Genomic DNA, 20,870 nt, shown 5'->3' with positions numbered 1-20,870 from the left:
TTCTGTTTTATTTGATCTCTCTTATGACCTTTATGTACCTGTTTTAATGTATTACATGTATTTATTTATTTTTGAGATATGGAACAAAATTATTTAGTTCTAACAGTAGAATAATGCAGCAAAAATTCCTTAAAACAAAAATCATACATAAGTAGCGAAGCATTAAAACACAGATAGACACACGGACAAAGTAAATTATAGAAAAAGTGGCAGAAAGAATAAGAATTGCAAACTAAAAGAGAATTGAAGTACGAGAGAAAATTAGTGAACTTTTTGTATGAATGAGGGTACAACAGACAAACGTAAGTTGTACACATAATGCTCTTTGGAATGAGGTAGCTTCACAAATCTGCAATTTATCTAAAATAGCTGTTGAGAAAATCTTTTTTCCCCTGAGTGTTATGAATTGACGGGCAGACTTAGTTAAAAATAGAGTAGTTTCGCTACTGAAAGGGGTACAATCTAATGCTGCATTGTTCTAATATTTGTTTTAGAAAATTTTAAAGTGATGGATTCGTTATTGGAAGATAAATCATTTTCCAGTATGGCAAAATCATCTTTAGCATCGTAATTACAGACAATTTTCTATGTATATAGAAAAATTATAAAATTAGAGTGCTTGGGCCTTCAGCCCCTCAAGGCTATAAAAAACTTGTTTTGATTTCAAACTTTTTATTTTAGTATCCGCGAAAAGCTGTCTATTACGATGCAATAAATAAAAAGATCTTTCATTTCCCAATCCATGAATCTATTTTTATGTTATTTACCTAACTAAACATTTATAAATAGACAATTAAAAATTTATGTGTTTTCAGATGAAAGAATGTGATTAAAAACTGTGATCAAAAAAAGTAATCTCCATGTTGTATAATATCCATTGTATGTGAACCTAAATTTTGAAATGTTGCTGTACAGAAGTAGTTTATATGTTGTCCTGTTGTCCGCAGGCTGGTGCCAGGCTGGCAAGTTCTGGCACATATCAGACCTGCACCTGGATTATGAGTATGATGTCCAAGGCAATGCCACAAATATGTGCCATAAGTAAGTTTTTTTTTGTAGCGTAGCTACTCTATTTTTAATAATATTTAAGTATTATTCCGTCTTTATTGTGGAAATATGAATTTCTTGGCTGCTGTTTAAGATATTCGGCTAAATTGTTTGTAAAGATTCCTTGTATTAATGATTATTCAGAATATGATTTACTTTGTCTGTCGGACATGCTATAAAAAAGACCTCAGTTATTTCATATATTATTTTTATTATACTAAACAATGAACATCTTCCCTATAACTGACACTGTCTTTTGTCAATTTATAATTTTTGTTATCCGCTACTCGACTCTAAACAATAGTCTTTTAAAAAAGCAAATACTGAAAAATAATACCTGTGTATTAATTTCAAATATATTTTAGAAATTTAAACTCTACATTATCGAGCTCAAATAGTTCTTCAGCAGAAACTGTTTTGGGACCAGCAGGTATAACTTATTTATTTATTCAATGTTATTTTGGGAGGATATCTTAAAGTTTTTATTAAAACTTTTCTTGTGTTTTTAATAAATAAATCCTCTAAAAATATGTCAACATTTCTTGCCACTTGGTGATTTTATTTTAACTACAGTTCTTCTTTTTCTTTAAAGAGGTAGTACAACGAAATACCTTTGGACTTTAATTTTGTATTAATATAAAAAATATGAGGAGGTTAAAATAAGGGTTTCAAAGTATGAGGGAGAGTAAACACCCCTTGGAATTGATGACGTCTCTGACTTGGCTATCCTTGATAACATTTATCCATATTTTGTAGGAGATTATAGATGTGATGCACCACAAATTCTTGTCAAAAGTATACTTCAGGTATCAATAACTTAACAATCAGTTGGAGTAATAGAATATCTTCAGAGACGATGAGTGTTTGTCTTTAATACCTTTTAACCGGCTATGAACACCATTTCTAATGTTCAGATAGAACATTTAACAATAAATGATAAATTAAACAAGAAAATAATACTTTTCCAGTATGGCTTTGAAACCGATTAATATCCGATGGACTAGAACCGGTTCTAAGCCATAGTGAAAAATCATTTATTGTAAGGTATTATATCAAGTTTTCTACGAATATCAAAATGTTAAAACCGAGATACCGTAGGCATGGGCTAAAAAACTGAATTTAATCTTAAATTGTACATTTTTTTATTTCCGAGAAAAAGCTGTTTAAAATACGATGCGATAATTAAGTATTAACAACGCTCTTTTACCTATTTTTATTTTTTTAGGCAATGAAAAACCTGGAGCCAAATCCAGATTTTATTGTTTGGACCGGTGATAATGGCCCTCATGTCTAGTAAGTTTTTTTTAGTAGTAATGCTCAGGGAGTAAGGGAGGGGACAATGGATCAAATATTCAATTTTTAGGAGTCTCAGGCTTTGGGTACTGGTTTAAAGGGATAGTGCAAGAATTTAGCAGGTTCTGACTGACTTTGGGTACAAGCGCATCAAATGCCGCTTACTCGCTTTTTAGTTTTGAATATTGCAGACGAGTATCAAAAAACTTAATTTGTTATGATATGGCTGGTTTTAACAATTTTTTGTTTCTCCATAAAATATCATTTCATAGATTAAAATTTTATTGTTATATTTGTGTATTAAACACTCTAAGAATCATTAAAATTTAGGGTTATGGGGCTATGGGTTGAACGGGTTCCAGGGAGATTTTTCTAGTAATTAATTACAGATTGGTTACGTCAGTCTTATGTGCTGGTAATTAATTTTCAAATGAATGCTTTTTTTCTTGGAACTTTTTTATAGTTTTCTAAAAATAACACACCCTTAAAAATTTCCTTAATATTTTCTGGATAAATCCGGATTTCATAGTTTTTCAGCAAAAACTCTTAAATTGAATTAATTGCCCATTTTCCCCTCCCTGAGTGCCTTTGTTTGTCTGGCAGTCAGTCCGTCCGTCAGTTTCTAATCTGACTTATTTTATCTTTTTGATTTTTCTGGTTTTAACTTGTCAAAAATGTTACCCATATACTAACGTTAACATGTACATTGTACATACACGAAAGAGATTTTGATTGGTTGGTTGGGTGTCCAAACGTTTCAACCACTAATTTTAATCTACAGAAGGGGTGAATTTGTGTATCATAACTGGGGATGTATAATAATTTATCAGTCATTGTCTTATTCCTTAAGATCCATTGTAATCATGGACTATAATTATTTTCCATATTTAGCAATCCGACACCAAGTTTTGTTGAAATCCTACGAACACAAAAGATATTCATATTCTTTGTCTAGCTTAACAACCTTTGGGACTTTTATTATATTTTGATTGGTTGGTTCATATAGTTGAATGTCCAAACGTGTCAACTACTAATTGTAATCTACAGAAGGGGTAATTTTGTGTATTATATCTGGGGATGTATAATAATTTATCAGCCATTGTCTTATTCCTTAAGATCCATAGTAATAATGGACTATAGGTATTTATTTTCCATATTTAGTAATCCCACACCAAGTCTTGTTGAGATCCTACGCACCCAGAAGATGGTGTTCTCAGAACTGGACAGATTGTTTCCTGGCAAACCAGTCATTGCTGCTCTAGGTATGTTAATGGATATAACTTTATAAGATATACGTGGATATTACCCCGTCACGCCCTGAAAAAATGTTGATAAAATTTTGGCCTCCAGCCAAAATGTGGTTGATTTATGCCAAAAAAATTACCCTTGCAAAATATTTTTTCTTTAATGCAAAAATTGCGACCACACAAGCACTGCAAAGTTATTAAAATCTGCAAAAAAAAACTTCTCTTAGTGCTTTTTTAAGGCTTTTGTGTGATCTCAATTTTAAAGATTTTTACAAAATTTCAATTCTATTGTGTTTGTCGATATAAACCTGAAATTTACCCCAAATAAATAGGGGCTGTTTCAATTATAACATATCATTATGAAGGTGTGGCAAGTAATCAAAATTGTATACAAGTAATAACCATATACATATGTAGTTATAACTTTTAAGTAAAATTTTAGATCTTTTTATATTATAGGTAATCATGATTCTGATCCTCCTGACTATTATCCTCTACTTAATGATACATCTGTTGCTGAAAATGGTGAAAATAATTCTACTGACAATGCAACATCTTCTCAGTATTATCAATATTACAGTCAGGAACATAAATACATTTATTCTAATTTTATCAAGAAAAACGCAAAGGAATATTTATTTGTATGTTCTCTATTTAATAGTTAAATCTATCTTTATCAGGGAAGCTTTCATTCACTACAAGCAAAGTTTTCGTCTTTAAATTGGCAAATAATTTGAATATTAATGTATTTATGAAATTAGGGCGGGTTTGACTCCCAGCTTTTAAATGATGAGGCTGCTAAGAGTAGTTTTCTCAAGTGTGGCTACTATTTCAGAACTATTCAAGATTCAGAGGTGCGTAGCTGTGTGTGTGTGTGTGTTTGTATCTACTCTATATTCGACTTTGTCTGTAAGAAAAGTTTTTTTACAATTTTCAATATACGTTTTTTTTCTTTTGCGTGATACTAATTTAAATATTTTATTTGTATTTCCTGTTTGACCCTTCTTATACCTAAGTAATAAATCTCAACATAAGTTTATAGTTATAAATTCTTCAAATATATAGCCCTAGTGCATGCCTTTGCCTAAAACAAATAAAAATTTATTCAAAAAAAACATTTTTAGGGATTAACAATGAGATTTCTGGTGTTGAATACGAACGTGTATTATTACAACAAAGCTAAGATCTCGGGTTTGGATCCCTGCGGACAACTTGCATTTATGAATGAAACATTCTCATACCTGGGTCCTCAAGAGAAGGTATTTATACATCTTATTACTTATTTAAAAGGTTTAAGGGTCGACTCGTCATTTTAGGTAAAAACCTTAACTTCAGTTGGTATAATATATCTAAACGTTTTAAGTTTATTTTTTTTATATATTTGTATTTTTTTGTACATATTTACTTATCTGTCTGTCTTTCCATTTATCTAATCATTCATCCATCTATCGGTCTATCTATCCAACTATCTATCTATCTTCTATGGATCTATCCATGTTTTAGCTGTCAATAGTAGCACATGTATTCCTGGAAGCTTTGAAAAAAATCCATCTATCTATCTATATATTCACCCATCCATCTATCTATCTATTCATCCATTCAATTATCTATCTATCCTTCTATCCATTTTTTAGTTGTTCATAGTAGCCCATGTACCTCCCGGAAGTTTTGAAAGGAATCCAGGAACCAGTTTCTTCAATTATAATGGTACAGATAATGGTAAGTGTTTTTTAATTACTTTTATAAATAAGTAGGTAAAAGCATTACTTAATTTCGAAGAACCTATAACAGGCTTAGAAAAATAGTTAATCTGAAATATAGAGAAAAAAGTTTCAACTGCCAATCATCTATAATTCTATCTATCTAGATATAAAGTATGGACCAGAACTAGAGAAAAAATATGTTAGCCTTGTGGTAGATCCTGAAGTACATGAACACATACATGCACACCTGTATGGACATGCCCACACTGATACTTTCAGGTAACAAAATTATATTACATAGACGGATACTTGGTAGTCCGTAAATGTTCACAAGTTCAAGATCAATATTATCACTCAAATATTTAAACCAGCTGCGAGCCTCACTTAACAGAGTACATGAAAATTTGTCGTAACAAACAAATATATCGATTGTTTTAGGCTGTTCCTGAGCAGAACAGGTGATGACCAGGTGCGCGGAGTTGGATTTCTGGCCAGCAGTGGCACTCCCCTTGTGGGACGCACAGGCACAATCATACTAAATATTTCCTACAAAGCAGCTTAGCTAATCAATTTAAGGGGGAGGGATAGATTAAATGGTGATAGTGTGGTATTATAATGATCAAATTTTATCTATTACAATTAAGCCCATTTAAAGCTGTTTATTTCAATCTTGACGTATATTTTTAGCCCTCTAGGATGTTTCTAAATCTAATAAATACTCGAAATTCTTTTATAGAACCCTTTCTTTTAAAATACTATTAATTTACTATAAATAATCTAAATCTCCCAATATTTCTAAATTTTCATATAATATGGGAAATGTGAACATTTAATACCTATAATTCTATGTCTTTTGTAGCTTAAATGGTTAACTTAAATTTGCTTACCAATATTATAAGATTAAATATAATTTTAACCTAAAATATTTTACTTTTTAACATACCTTTAATTATTTTACAACATAGAGTAAGTAATTTTCAATTATTGCTCATTGTCTTATTCTCTAAGATCACTGACAAAAACATTTTAATGATTGGCCCTACCACAGAGGGCACAAATCCTGGAATGCGTCTGTACACCTACGACGGTCAGTCTGGCACCTTGACAGATTATCAACAGTATGGGCTCGATCTCAAGAAATTAAAACTGGATAATTTGACACAACAGTAAGTTTATTTGTTTTCAATTTTTAATTTTTGTGTTAAATAAAAAAATTTAATTGTTTAAGGGTGGCGTTTTCTATTTTGTTCTATTTTTGTCATAAAATTGTATAACAGATGTATCTTTTCTGTTAAACTTTAAAAAGATAAGAATTGCTGTTCTCTCATACGTGTAATTTGATGCTATACATGATTTTCAGTATAACTGAAAACCGGTTCTTATCCACTGGATATCAATCGGTTTCGAAGCCAAACTGGAAATTTTTTTAAATTTTTTTTGCAACCTTCTTGACCGGACCACAAGTAGCACATGTAGCTTTAATATGCATCTGAATCCTAACCTCAGAGAATCAGGGCTACTACAACAGCAACTCATTATAGCACATGAAATCTTTTTTAGACTTGATAACAGTGGAACTGTTGAGTCACGTAACCGCAGACAAACCATATTAACAACAACATCCTCACCAGAACAGGATGAGGATCAACCTGCTACAACTACAGTTCAAACAGGAAAAGAATATTCGGATGAAAAAAAGATATTTCCATGGGGGGTTTTTAAAAAAGTTTAGTTGAATCCGTATAGTGGTTAGGCCCCTTTAAGTTGAAGATTTGATATAAATATACTCAGTCTTTACGATTTTGTTGAAGCAGAAAAATATGATATGTCATTATTTTAATATGATACAAAAATTGTTATCAAAAAGTTATATTTTAAATTCTTCAACACTTTCTAAATTCTACAGGAATTATCATAAAAGTTTGAAATCTAAAAGACACTTCTAACATAATTAAGTTAAGTTATGGACCTACGAACGTACATATCATAATTTAAATGATAGAGAAGCCTCGCTTAAAATGAATTTTAAACACTTTCATAACAGCTTAAGTGAATTATGGATTATAATAAACAAAATAGAAAAAAAAACTGTATTGAATATTCATAATTTTTGCTCAGAAACCGAAACTGGAAATCTAACAGCAGTGGACGAATCTCAAGCAAACAAAAATCAAACACCACTCGGCCATATGGGGGAGAACCCCACCCCTTTCAACAATCAAACACTACTGGGACACAAGGGTGAAAACCCGACAGTCCCTGCAGCAAATCAAAGCCTCGCTGAAAATTCTACTAATGCGCTCAATTCTACCCTGCTCGGCCGTAGAGGGGAAAATCCCATGGTTGCCAAGTTAAATCCTGTAAATGATTCAACAAAGGTAAAGAAAATCTTGCTTATATGAAGGGTTTTTATCTTAATGATGAAGAAACATAATGTCTGTCTGTTTGTCTGTACCGAAGAATCTCGCTACCCGCTAAAACGATATGATTATCCTTTACAATGTACCTTTTCATATGTCCAGGGAAGGTTTACAATTATTTATGGCAGAGGGCACCACCACCCTTTAAAGAGGAGTCGCTCCAAGAAAAGAAATATCAATGAGGTTCCCTCCACCTCAAGGGCACCAAGGGGCATCTAGGGGCGTAACTGATATGAAAATATTAAGTGTAATTTCAAGCCAAAAATGAACGGATTAATTCTGTTGTTAGTTATACCTATAGTTAGTGTTATTAAATACTAGAAAACAGATTTTCTTATTAAAAAACAAGGACACTACAGATGCAGAGACCCAAGCTTTAATTGCAAGCATAGCCTCCAAGTTCAGCATGATCTACAACGCCAGAAGTGCCTATGGAGTACACAACCTGACTGCCGAAGAAATGGGCTGGGCTTACAATCAGGAACGAGATACTTACCTCTCTGGCGTAGGCTTTAATAACTTGTGTTGATTACCTCGCAAGAGCGATGGTGTTGTTCATAGTTTTTAATGTTCATAGTATTGTAACTTTAGGTCCTGCAACCAAGACTTTAGTTCAATCCAAACATCCGTTGTTATAGGGAAGGTAATAAAACCAACCCTTTGATTTGCAAGACCTTTGTCTGATAGTTCTAGCTGTCCATGACAATTAGTTGCACTTTTTATTGCCAAAGGCTTTTCCCCCATTTAAATTTTACGTGCCTAGCATGGCTTGGCAGTAGTAGGTCCCTCTTTAAACTCAATGATTGTAGCACAATAATCTAGGGAGGGAGGTAGGGGGATATTGGGCTGTTTATTACAGTAGTCCCAAAGTTTTTTAATAATGTTTTCTTATTCGTTGGCTCAACAACAAAGAGGATTTTTATTGAACTTCGATTGGTTCATTAAGTTGAGTGTCGAAACATTTCAACCACTAATTGTAATCTAAAGAAGGGGTAATTTTGTGTATCACCTCAGGGGTGTGTACATCAATTTATCAGTTATTATCTTATCCCTTTAGATCCCTGATCCTTTATTAGAGAATCAAAATTTCCTTAATCAAAATCAACAGTTCCCGTGTTATTACCTAAAGGTATTTCAAGTATCTGTTGTACTATTAGATGGCTAAGAATAGTAAGACGTTCAACTACTACTTCATTCATAACACCAACAACTATGTGAATGTTGGCAAGTGTGATGATGTCTGCTATAGGAATATATAATAATTACTTAGATTCACAAATTAACGGGATGTAGTGCAGTTCAGGGTAAAATGTTCCAATGTAACGATTATCTCCAATAAAACTAAAAACTCAAAAGGCTGCTAACTGCCAAACGGCTAAACGTACATGCAATGCCCGCTCACAGTTTTAATCGGCATTTAAAGGCCTAAAAATAATCTGGAATAGCTAATATCCAATGATGCACATGGAAAATTTCCCTGAAGTCAGGGTTGTAATATTGGGCATTTTTTCGATAACGGACCGCCCAATTTCCCAAAAGGATTTTGGGAGCCCAAAAGGGGTTGTGGGCACCCTTTTGAAAAAATGTCGTACAACATATAAAAAGGTTATAAAATAGCCTAAAACCATACCGAGACTTATTATTAGAAATAAAATAGCCTAAAACCATCTCAGGACCTATAAAAGCTCCACTGGAAAGGAGAACCATATCGGTTCAGCTGTTAGCGAAATCCTTCTCTGGATACAAAAAAAGCTTACTAATTTATATAATAGTTAATAACTTAATGTCACCCAAAAATTAGGCCCGCCGCCCCCTCTTTTTTCACCCCCTCCATTTTTTTCACCCCCCAAAACGGGGGGGGGGGTGTTCAAATTTGCCCAAAAGGGCCCATAAAGGGCGGCCCAAAACCGCCTACCCGGTTTGACAACCTTGCCTGAAGTAAAAGCACGTAAAATAACTTGCTTACGCGCATTTATGTGCACTACGAGATAACTGAGTCAGTGAGTAATTGGGTAATGACTTTTACAATCAGATATATATTCCTAAAACAATGAAATATCTACGATATAAACTTACGATATATACTTAAATTGTTTCCAATCTTAACAAATTGTATTCTTTATTAATCTAAGTAATATTAAATTAAAAGGAACCATATGTGTACAATAAGACATCAGATAATTGAGGAATTAAACAGCTGTAGAACTGATACCAACAGAACTTTGACAGTAGTCATTTCACAAGGAATATTTCAATGTTTTTATTGGTTGTTTGATCTGAAAAGCAAAATTTATTCTATTTTAAATAGTTTTTTTTATTTAAGAAGATTGCAGTCATAGTGTCTTTTATTACTTATATGTAAAGGTTACTCTAACACACGATTATGGAATTTAGAGAGGGAGCGGGGCGAAGCACTCCAAAAATAATTACTAGCATCCCCTACATTTTTTTGCCTTGTCTAAAGAAGAACTATAATTGGGGGATGTAGAACACTACACCTCCTGATTTTGTATTGGTCTTCGAGTGGGGGGTAGAGTACAGTATACCTACATTAATGACTTTTCAAAAGAGGGAGGTGATAAAAGAAGAAAAATTTTTCATACCCCCCTCTTTAATTTATTATCCCTTGATGGAATTGAAATGCATGTGGGAGGGGGATGGGAGGCTATAGTTATATAATTTATAACATTGAAAACCGGTTTTAGACACAACAGTAATTGATAATACACAAAATAATACAACCGAAGCTGCAGCTGTGGTTACTAAATCTACTTTTGTTACCATCCCAGGTAAAAAAACCGATTTTTAACAAAGAAGAATTTTTTGGGCAAGGGTAGGTTGGTTGTTTTTGCCACTTTAAGTAAAAGATGAATCCAAAAGAGCTGAACCATTAAAATAGTTGCATACAGCTCAGAGATTTGGCAAAGCATTTTAAGTGCTAAAGTAATACAATAGGTTTATTTTTTGTAAAAAATATTCGGCGGGAGATTGTCGGTTGCCCGGTCAATGCCGTCTTTTTTTTTAACTGTCCTGAATCCATTATGTACCACCTGAATGTAACTGCCATATCGTATACAAATATTTTAATAAATAAAAAAAGTCCTTTATAATCAGACTCTTTTAATTTTAGCTGTCCCAGTAACAACGTCAAAACCGTTAACAACAACAACCGCGCGAAGTAAGCCACTACTTCCTATATCAACAACCTCTGCAACTGCTAAACCAGAACCTACCACAGAAGAAGATGACACGTCTAATGATGACGGTGATGATATCATTGCTGATGAATATGATGATGTTAGTAAGGTTAGTTTTCATCAAGGTTTTGATCAGGAAGTTTTCTTATTCCTTGGCTTCACAACTTTGGGGACTTGTATTAAATTTTGATATATTCCTAAAGAATAAAGAACTTTGTTTGTAAATTATAGATATTGGTGGAAAAGTTTAGACACTGTTACTTTGTACATACCAATCGTCTTTTAACCTAATATACAGTTTAATGCCCTCTACCTCGTTATTCTATTCGTTGGCTTGTTTTGTTTTTAAAAATAACTTAGGTTTTCCTTAAAATAGCCTGAATGCTTTTAAAAATCAAAAATTTATTATATCTAAAGAGGTTGAACAATGACACACAAACATAGAATTGTAAGATCTTTATTTAATCTGAGAACCTGAATTCACTATTTATTTCAGACTGCATCAAGCCACACTAGTTCTCAGGTTGCAGGTATAATCCTGGGGGCCGCTGGTGCCATCCTGGTATTTGTCATCTGTGGTATTGCCATGAGGAAATACAGACAGAGAAGGTAAAATATTTATTTAACTGAATAGCGGGGGCAAGAGCTATAACACTTCCCAAGGGGTGGGGACCCTGTGCTGACTTTCAAATGGGTCTTTGAATACCAGCCATCATCGTTGGAAATATAAACACAGCCAAGTCGCTTTAAAAGGTCAGAAAGCAGCAATTTTTTACTATACGAAAAAGGTCCTTACCAATTAGGCCAGGTAGTTGTCTGGGCTATAAATCATTACATATACATTTATTTTTAAAATAAGCCACAGTGTGGCTTAGCAACAGATTAATTAGCATCGGTTTTAAACCATACTGAATGATAATGTATAGTACTAAGGAGACTAAAATTATAGGATTTATTCCGGTTTTGTTTGCCCCAGGGGGCCAACAAACTTTCCTCAAATTGTATAATACGATGCGATAAATTACTAAACACATTTTGTAAAAGCGAAGTAGGTTCTGTACGTCTGTCCTTACGTCACAGATAGCTCTTTTCATTGATTAATACATGTTAGAATTGTCCTTTCGATTTCAAACTTTAGATAATGAGTCCATTAACAAATAGATACGACTTTTAAGCTAAGCAACATTATTTTCGATTCCAGAAACTTTTTACTATTTCAGAATATTTTTTTGTATGATAATATTTTCCTATTAATCTGACTTTGTGAACATTGATTCCTAGGCCAACAAGATACAATATTTTATGTTAACTACGAAGCTAACTATGTTAACTACGAAGCTAACTATGTTAACTACGAAGCTAACTATGTTAACTACAAAGCAAACTATGTTAACTACGAAGCTAACTATGTTAACTACGAAGCTAACTATGTTAACTACAAAGCAAACTATGTTAACTACGAAGCTAACTATGTTAACTACGAAGCTAACTATGTTAACTACAAAGCAAACTATGTTAACTACGAAGCTAACTATGTTAACTACGAAGCAAACTATGTTAACTACAAAGCTAACTATGTTAACTACGAAGCTAACTATGTTAACTACGAAGCAAACTATGTTAACTACGAAGCTAACTATATTAACTACGAAGCTAACTATGTTAACTAAGAAAATGTACATTTTTATGCTTTAGGATATTTATGATATTTTATGTAAAAAGAAGATATAGCTTTTCCACAGCTGTGTAATGCTGTGCACAGCTAGAGACAACACTGCCGCTCATGCTACATCCTAGCTGCCAATGTAATATGGAGGAGCAATATAAATATGATATTATATTAATATGCTTACTTTCTTATTTGTATTATATTGCAAAATAAATTGATTAAAGTGTGTTTATTTAAAGAAACAAATGTATTGCTTTATTTCGACTTAACTTTGCTCGATTGTTTGCTGTGCCATTCCTTTACATTTTTTAGTTTTAAACTTTTTCTTATTTCTTATGAGTCTTTCAATTCCGGTTCTAATAATGTGTGTACAGAGAGACTGTGCTGTCAGCCGTTTGAGAGCTGGAAAAATTTAGTTTTTCAGTCAGAATAATGACCTTGGAATTTGGTGTTTGTTCAAAATCATATACAATGGAAAAACAATTTTTCAAATTATAATTTGTGGAAAACGGCTAAGTAATTTTTGTAAAAAAAAAATAAGATTCTGTCAATGGTAAGTGGATTAGATAAAGCATTACTTTTGTTCCTTTCATTAAAACCACACTGTACAAAATACGTAATAATTCACTTTGTCTTTTAACAGAAAAGATTTCAATTTTGTAGAAAAATCATAACTTTCCAAAATAAGTATGAAAATGATCTAATTGATAGATTTAGCTTTACTGTTATTAACACTAGCGGATACGACCCCCCTAGAAGCATCTAGAGGCACCTAAGGTTGGGAAAGGGGAAGAGACCCCGCCAATTTTCAAATACATATTTGTGGGGAGTACTTCTTTTCTAAGGGTGATTTTTCTTTCGAGGATGGAGATACCCTCCTCCAAAATAGTTATAAACCATCCTTAAGACCAATTAGAAGATTCACTGTAAAGGAGAACCATATCGGCTCAGCGGATGGCGAGATCCTTTTCTACAAGCAAAAAAAAACTTACTACTTTATATTATAAGATATCCAATAGCTTTATGTGGATAGAGAGTATTTATTTTGCTATTGCTTTGATATAGGCACACCTTCCAAATTTATTTTTTTATATATACAAAAAATTGACAATAAAAAATCGAAAATAAACCATATAATTACAAAAGAAAAGAGTAGAGAATGAGAAGCTTCACTGTAAAGGAGAACCATGTCGGATCAGAGGTTTAAGACATCCTCAAACCTTTATATAAGAGTACCTACTTAGTCAAATTAAAAAATCAATAATAGTTATTTCTCGCATCGTATTATAAACGGCTTTCCGCGGATATAGAAAGTACAATTATGAGATTAAAACTAGTTTTTTTAGCCCCGAGGTGCCGAAGGCAACGGGTAAAAAAACTGGTTTTAATCTTATGATTGTACATTTCTATATTCGTAGAAAGCTGGATAAAATACGATGCTAGACATAGTTTTTTCGTATGGATGAGAACCGGTTCCTATCCACCGGATTCGAATAAATACGAGAAAAATGTTTAACTTTTTTACTTAAGCCAGGTAAACCTGCTGACAAAGGAACCAGTTACCGCCCTGTATCCCTCCTGTCTCCGGCCATCAAGATTCTGGAAGCCCTTTTACTTCCAGCTGTGACAGAGGCCATCCAGCTAGCAGACCACCAGCATGGCTTTCGTAAGGGAAGATCGACAGGTACAGCCCTCCAACGCATTCTTGACCACATCAACAATGGATTAAACAGGAATAAACCAGTCCACAGAACAGTCAGTGTAGCAATTGACCTGTCACGTGCCTTTGATACTGTGGACCACACCATCCTTCTACAAGACATTAAGCAGCTTAATCTTAATGAACATATTAAGAGATTCCTGTGCGCATACTTGCGTGGAAGACAGACCTATGTAGTATTTAGAAACTCCACCTCTAAATACAGAAAGGTTAAACAAGGAGTCCCCCAAGGGGGTGTCCTGTCCCCAATACTCTTTAACCTCTACATGTCCTCCATGCCTGCTCCCCCAGGTAACATCAGACTGGAAACCTATGCCGACGATTCAAATATCTTAAATTCGGGACCTAAGATAGAACCTGTTGTTGAAGAAATCAATGAATATCTGGAAACACTAAACATTTGGTTTAAGAACAGAAACCTGGAAATTTCGCCATCTAAATCATCTGCTACCCTCTTCACTACCTCTTCTAATGAATGTAAAACAGAGTTAGCTGTTAAAATTGATGGTGAAATTGTTCCTACTGTCCAGAAACCTAAGATTCTTGGCATAACATTTGACAACCTTCTTTCTTTCAAACAACACGCTACAGACCTCGAAACAAAAGTCCAGTCCAAAACCAACATCTTAAAAGCTCTCACTGGATCCGATTGGGGCAAAGAAAAAGAAGTAGTTGTCAATACATATAAAGCCATTGGTCAGTCACAACTAAATTACTGCTGCCACATATGGACACCTTCATTGAGTGAAACGTCCTGGAAAGGTCTTCAGACAGCGCAAAACGGCGCTCTCAGAGCGGCCACAGGATGCCACAAAATGTCTGACATTGATCATCTACACACCGAGACCAAAATCATGAAGGTAAAACCACACTGTGAAATGCTCAGTAAACAGTTTCTGCTCGCCACTCAGAAGGCCCAACATCCCAACAAAACTGACCTGTCAAAGCCACCCCCCCCTCGACAGATGAAACAGACCCTGTCCTCCAGATTTGGAGCTGTTATCAGGCAAATGTCCAGACCTGATCTCCCTGAGGACGAGTACAAACAGAAACTAAAACAAATTCACACTCAATCTGTCTCTCAAGCTATAAGTGACATGTTACCCAATAAAGTTCTAAATGCTGTTCCTCCCCCTATAAATGCCGCCGAGAAACAGCTTCCTAGACAAACCAGAGCAACCTTGGACCAGCTCCGCTCTGGATATAGCAATTACCTGCATAGTTTCAAGTCCCGCCTGAATCCAACAATACAAGACACCTGCCCCCTCTGTTTGAACGCCGGACACACAACACAACACCTCTTTGAATGTCCCAACAATAGGACAGATCTTACAGTACGAGACCTGTGGACCAGACCAATGGAAGCAGCCAGATTTTTGAACCTGGCAACCCTAGACCATGACGATAATGGATGAGTAGAGAAGTGGGCTAAATGAATGAATGAATGAACTTTTATATCAATAAAAAATGTAAATAGCGAAGCTACTTTACAATTAAAAACGTCCGTCCGTCTGTCTGTAGGAAACGTTGATTTTCTCGTCATCCTGGAATGACAGAACGTCGATTTTTTTTGTATAAAGATTCCATATACTGATAAGTATCTCGTATATAATTTACATGGTCCGCTGGTATGTCGGTTATGCTCTGACAGTCACTTGTTATAGGAAAAGTTTTATTTACACCGGTGCTCTTTTAGATAGACGGCTTAAATTTTTTGTAATTATACAACTTCTTAAGTCTGATTGTATTTCAGATTGATATTCTGTTTGGAAAATATGATATATCTCTGTATATCGGCTGTTCTCTTTTATTTTATATCCAAAAGCTTTGCTACTTATAGATGTTGTTAACCTTGTTACTTTTTAAAATTGTTTTCAAAATCCATTTCTAAAAAGTAATGTAAAAATGGAAATATGAAATCCAAATGTATGAAATCTAATAAAATACTAAAATAATACTAAAATAGAGGCTTTAAAAATTATTTTAGCCTTTATTCAGAAAGCGCGTAAAATAAGTCTTTTTCGCGCATTCATGTGCGCTGCAAGAAAACTGTGCATTATTGAGTAATGACTATTCGCTGCTTATGGATGTTGTCCTGCTTGTGGTATTTACAACTAAAGAGTAAATTAATTAATCGCATCTTTTTTGTAGAATATAACTTTTCGCGGTTAAATAAAAAAAATATAAGATTAGAATTAGCCCCTTTCCTTCAGACCCTCAGGGCTAACAAAACTTGTTTAAATTTATGATTTTTATATTAATAATGGTGAAAAATTGTCTGTAAAACGATGAAATATATTATTTTTCTGAGAACTGGTTCTAATCCAGTGGATATTAATCGGTTTCGAAGCCAATCTGGAAAAAAATTTCAATGGTGTAAATAAAAATAGTAGAAAATGTTTTGTTTTTTTTAGATACAGAGATCAAGAGTTTTTGTTGACAGATTCTGTATTCCGCTACGATGGATATAATCAACTTGATGACGGCTTCTGATTTAAACTGAAGGTCAGTACCCTCTTATTATTATAAACACAATTATTGGTTGAAAAGTTTGTACAGTTTTATTTTGTACAACCCATGTAAAAAGTTATGTATGGAGGAGACACTGGTCTGTGAATTATACTGTTCACATATTTTAGTTAGAGGCCTTTAGGGCCACTTGGGAAAAATGGGAAAGGGGGGGGGACAAGTCGACCCTTTACTTAATTTAGTTTTAAAAGATTAGAGATAAAGATATTTTTTTGGGGTTGATATTTTCCAGGGGCGATTTCTCTTGGGAGAGTGGAGGTAAACTCCCAATAAAAAATAGTTATAAAGCTACCCTAGACCTTTAAGAAGCTTAACTGTAAAGGAGAACAATATTTTTCAGCGGTTATCGAGATCTAGAGCTACAGATATCCTGATACTTTTATATAAGAATTGTTGTATTTAGGTGGAGGCGTCTAAACCATTCTCCACAATTCTACATCCATTCAAACGTGAAACTAGGGGCGAGGAGAAAAATAAATAGACAACCCAAAATTGAAAAATTTAAAGGGAACTGTGCACGAAAGGTGGCACGTGATGTTTAGCCACTTTAAACAGAGATGTTTCAGTGTTTTTTTCTGTCTATGTTTTTATAATTCTGTTAAATGTAGAAAAAGAAAAAATTCATTTCTATATCATTTATATCAAATTTTTTTGTTGAGTTCTAGTTGGCTAAAACAAAATCGGGATAAAATATCATTAAATGTAAAAAAAAATATACCTATTGATTATGTATTTACACAAACAATACAAATTTTAAAAACGCTAGGTACTCGTTTTACATTAAAAGTTTTTAAAACATTTAACTGTTTCAGAGCTGAAGATTATTTTGTTCATTTAACAGAAATTGTATAAGATCAAAAAATTTGAGATCATTGTTGTAAAATGCTATGATCACTTGCTCTTGTTCGTGCACAGTCCCCTTTGCAGGTGAAGAAAAAGCATATCCTACAAATATATAAGAAATATTTTAAAACCTTGTAATCATGAAAAAAGCACATTAAATGTATAAATAATAGGTTTTAAACTATTTCTTAACATGTTCTACAAATTATGTCCGTGATAAAAATATATACTATTGAGCTCAGATTTTAGCAATGATCTACATATTTGATAGAATTATAATATTATACACTATATATTCATTCTTATTATTATAATATTATGTAATAGTTATTTATCGTATTATAGAATTTGAAAACTTTCCGCAGATATTAAAAAGTTTTAAGATTAAAACCTGTTTTTTTTAAAGCACAGAAGGCCGAATTTCCAGGCTAACTAAACTGGTACTAATATCATTATTTTTATTTTAATATTCGTAGAAAACTATCTATGATACAATACGATACATGATTTTTCAATATCGCTGAGAACTGTTTCTAATCCAGCGGATATCAATCGGTTTAGGAGCCATACTGGAAACATGTTTTTTAGATCAGGTTTTGTTGATTGTTGTATATGTTCGTTTATATAAGTTTACATCTAAGGGATGGAAAGTCTTAAAAACCTAACTTTGTTTCCACGTATTGTTTTCTTTAAATTTACAAACTGTTATCCTTTTCTAATCAAATGAGGTAGAATATTCAACTGAAATTTTATACCATTCAGTTTTAAAATATCACATATAAATATATATATTCCACCCCAATTTTTTTTATATTTAAAAAAAAATAATTCAGTAATTGGTCACAGCTGTCTCTACTAATTAAAATCATTCAAAAACAAATTCTTGTCAACAAAATCTGATCTTTAAACACACCAGCAATGTTGTTCTATTATAACTTATTATATTGTATGATGAATATCTATTAACCTACGTCCATCTATCTATCTAGATCCACCTAAACATTGTTTCAAACTAAGTAATGATAACAAATTTAATATTATTGAAATAACTTCAAATTCTTTTTAATAATTCTGTGTGATATCGCACCGTATTACAGACATATATTAAAATTTAAAAAATTATAAGATCGTAACAAGGAAAAATGTCTAATACGATGCTATACATGATTTTTCAGTATGGCTGAGAACCGGACAGCAATTGGTTTGGAAGCCATACTGGAATACTTGATTATTACATTGTACTTAATATTACTTAAAGGGAATGTTAACTGTTTCCCTGTACTAATATTACTTAAAGGGAATGTTAACTGTTTCCCTGTACTAATATTACTTAAAGGGAATGTTAACTGTTTCCCTGTACTAATATTACTTAAAGGGAATGTTAACTGTTTCCCTGTACTAATATTACTTAAAGGGAATGTTAACTGTTTCCCTGTACTAATATTACTTAAAGGGAATGTTAAATGTTTCCCTGTACTAATATTTCTTAAAGGGAATGTTAAATGTTTCCCTGTACTAATATTACTTAAAGGGAATGTTAACTGTTTCCCTGTACTAATATTACTTAAAGGGAATGTTAAATGTTTCCCTGTACTAAAAAATTCAAAATTCATCCTGAAATTGTAAAAATTCAACTTCAAATCATTCCTATTTCAATCTTTTAACTCTTACAACATTGAAAAAAATATTTTAGAGCTAAAATTGCAATAAGTTTTAATTTAATAGAGGCATTCAATATTAATAGTACAATAAGAGTTCCTTTAATAGTTATTTATCGTATCGTATTATAGACAGCTTTCCGCGGATATAAGAATTTAAGATCTATTAAAAAAATTTAAAGATTAATTTCTGGTATGTTCGCCTCAGGTGGCCGAAGTCCTGGGCTTACAAAACTGATATTATGATTTTTAGTTGATTATTCTTGAAAAATTGTCTATAATACTATAATAAAATATGTTACTTTTCAATATTTTTTAGCTATTGATTACGAGGGTCATTTTTTCCGTGTATTTTCCGTAAACGTGTGTGTTAGCTTTTAGTCAAATGCGCATATTAAGTCAAACTGTTTTTAATATTGTGAAAATTAAGAATAGTTTGACTTAACAAGCGCATTTGACGAAACGCTAACACATAACTTTACGGAAAATGCGCGATAAGATATAACTCTCTTTCTTTTGCCAGTGATGAAATTGTGTCCAGTCTTGTAAAGCTTACAATATTGTTTCTTATTATCATTAGTATTCTCATCTAGTAATTTTTAAAAAATTTATTATGTTTTTTGGTCGTTAAAATTACTCAAATATGTATGATTTTAAGTATTAAAAAAGATCTTTTTAAATTTTTTTTAACTGTCAAATTCTAAAAAACATTCCTAAACAACTATCTAAAATTGCTCATAAAAAATAAATTTTTAAGAGAGGGTTTGACAATAGTTATTTCTCGCATCGTATTATAAAAAGCTTTCCGCGGATATTATACATTGGTACAATTATAAGATTAAAACCAGTTTTTTTAGCCAAAGGCACGGGCTAAAAAACTAGTTTTAATCTTATGATAGAAAGCTGGATATAATGTAAACATAGTTTTTTCGTATGGATGAGAACTGGTTCCTATCCACTGGATTCGAATGAATACGAGAAAATATTTTCGATTATTCAATAAACGTAAGGAAATAAAATTTTTTATATAAGTATAAATGCACAAATCTATGTTTTGTATCATATTAATTGTTTAGTTATTTAATTTTATTTAGTGGCTTCCATTTAGTTCTAGTTTTTATTTTATTATATTTTAGAAATACTTAATTTTCAGTAACACTATTTTAGATATAACTATGTATAATGTATATGTTATAAAAAAAGTCATATAGACAATGAAATAAAACAATTCAAGATTAATTTTACTGCTATTAAAAAACAAGAAAGTTTGCTTATTTTGTTTTTATCATATTTTTGTTGTTGTTAAATTGCGGTTTTTAAAAAATGAAAATTGTATTGTTTGCATCCTAATTATAAAAAATATATATAATATATGTACAATATATGTAACATTTGAAAAATAAAAATACAGTGATTAAATGTTTTTTTTTCTAATCTATAATTATTTTTGTTAATGGATATAGAATACACATGGATAATATGACAGGGTAATTGTCGTCAATTTAGGTTGTTACCATTGACATTACTTATTGGTCAGTTCGTTC

General features: G+C 32.4%; 1 protein-coding gene across 1 annotated transcript; it reads left to right on the top strand.

Annotated features, from left to right (window-relative positions):
- Positions 1–596: 596 nt before the first annotated feature.
- LOC145305970 (uncharacterized) lies at positions 597–20,510 on the top strand. The gene is made up of 22 exons (XM_080147908.1): positions 597–1,041; positions 1,413–1,477; positions 1,804–1,853; positions 2,273–2,340; positions 3,502–3,602; positions 4,047–4,172; positions 4,350–4,441; positions 4,712–4,846; positions 5,222–5,306; positions 5,455–5,569; positions 5,729–5,814; positions 6,339–6,456; positions 6,851–6,963; positions 7,409–7,668; positions 8,060–8,191; positions 8,868–8,962; positions 9,863–9,954; positions 10,416–10,499; positions 10,841–11,016; positions 11,404–11,516; positions 16,711–16,801; positions 17,229–20,510. Exons 1-21 carry the CDS (start codon positions 902–904, stop codon positions 16,787–16,789), a joined length of 2,325 nt encoding a protein of 774 aa, XP_080004034.1. The 5' UTR covers positions 597–901; the 3' UTR covers positions 16,790–16,801; positions 17,229–20,510.
- The last annotated feature ends 360 nt before the right edge of the window (positions 20,511–20,870 follow it).

This window comes from Acartia tonsa, chromosome 1, assembly GCF_053477335.1.
Source record: "Acartia tonsa isolate MP-2025a chromosome 1, ASM5347733v1, whole genome shotgun sequence".
NCBI classification, from domain to species: Eukaryota; Metazoa; Arthropoda; class Copepoda; order Calanoida; family Acartiidae; genus Acartia; species Acartia tonsa.
Note: the sequence above shows the minus strand (reverse complement) of the source record. Positions and strands in the feature narration are given on the sequence as shown.

Bases quoted from the DNA above. Each gene is read 5' to 3' on its own strand.
- LOC145305970 (XM_080147908.1), top strand. From the start codon at position 902: ATGTTGCTGTACAGAAGTAGTTTATATGTTGTCCTGTTGTCCGCAGGC. The intron at 4,847-5,221 runs GTATTTATACAT...TCCATTTTTTAG, and splicing joins ACCTGGGTCCTCAAGAGAAG to TTGTTCATAGTAGCCCATGT. The intron at 6,457-6,850 runs GTAAGTTTATTT...AATCTTTTTTAG, and splicing joins CTGGATAATTTGACACAACA to ACTTGATAACAGTGGAACTG.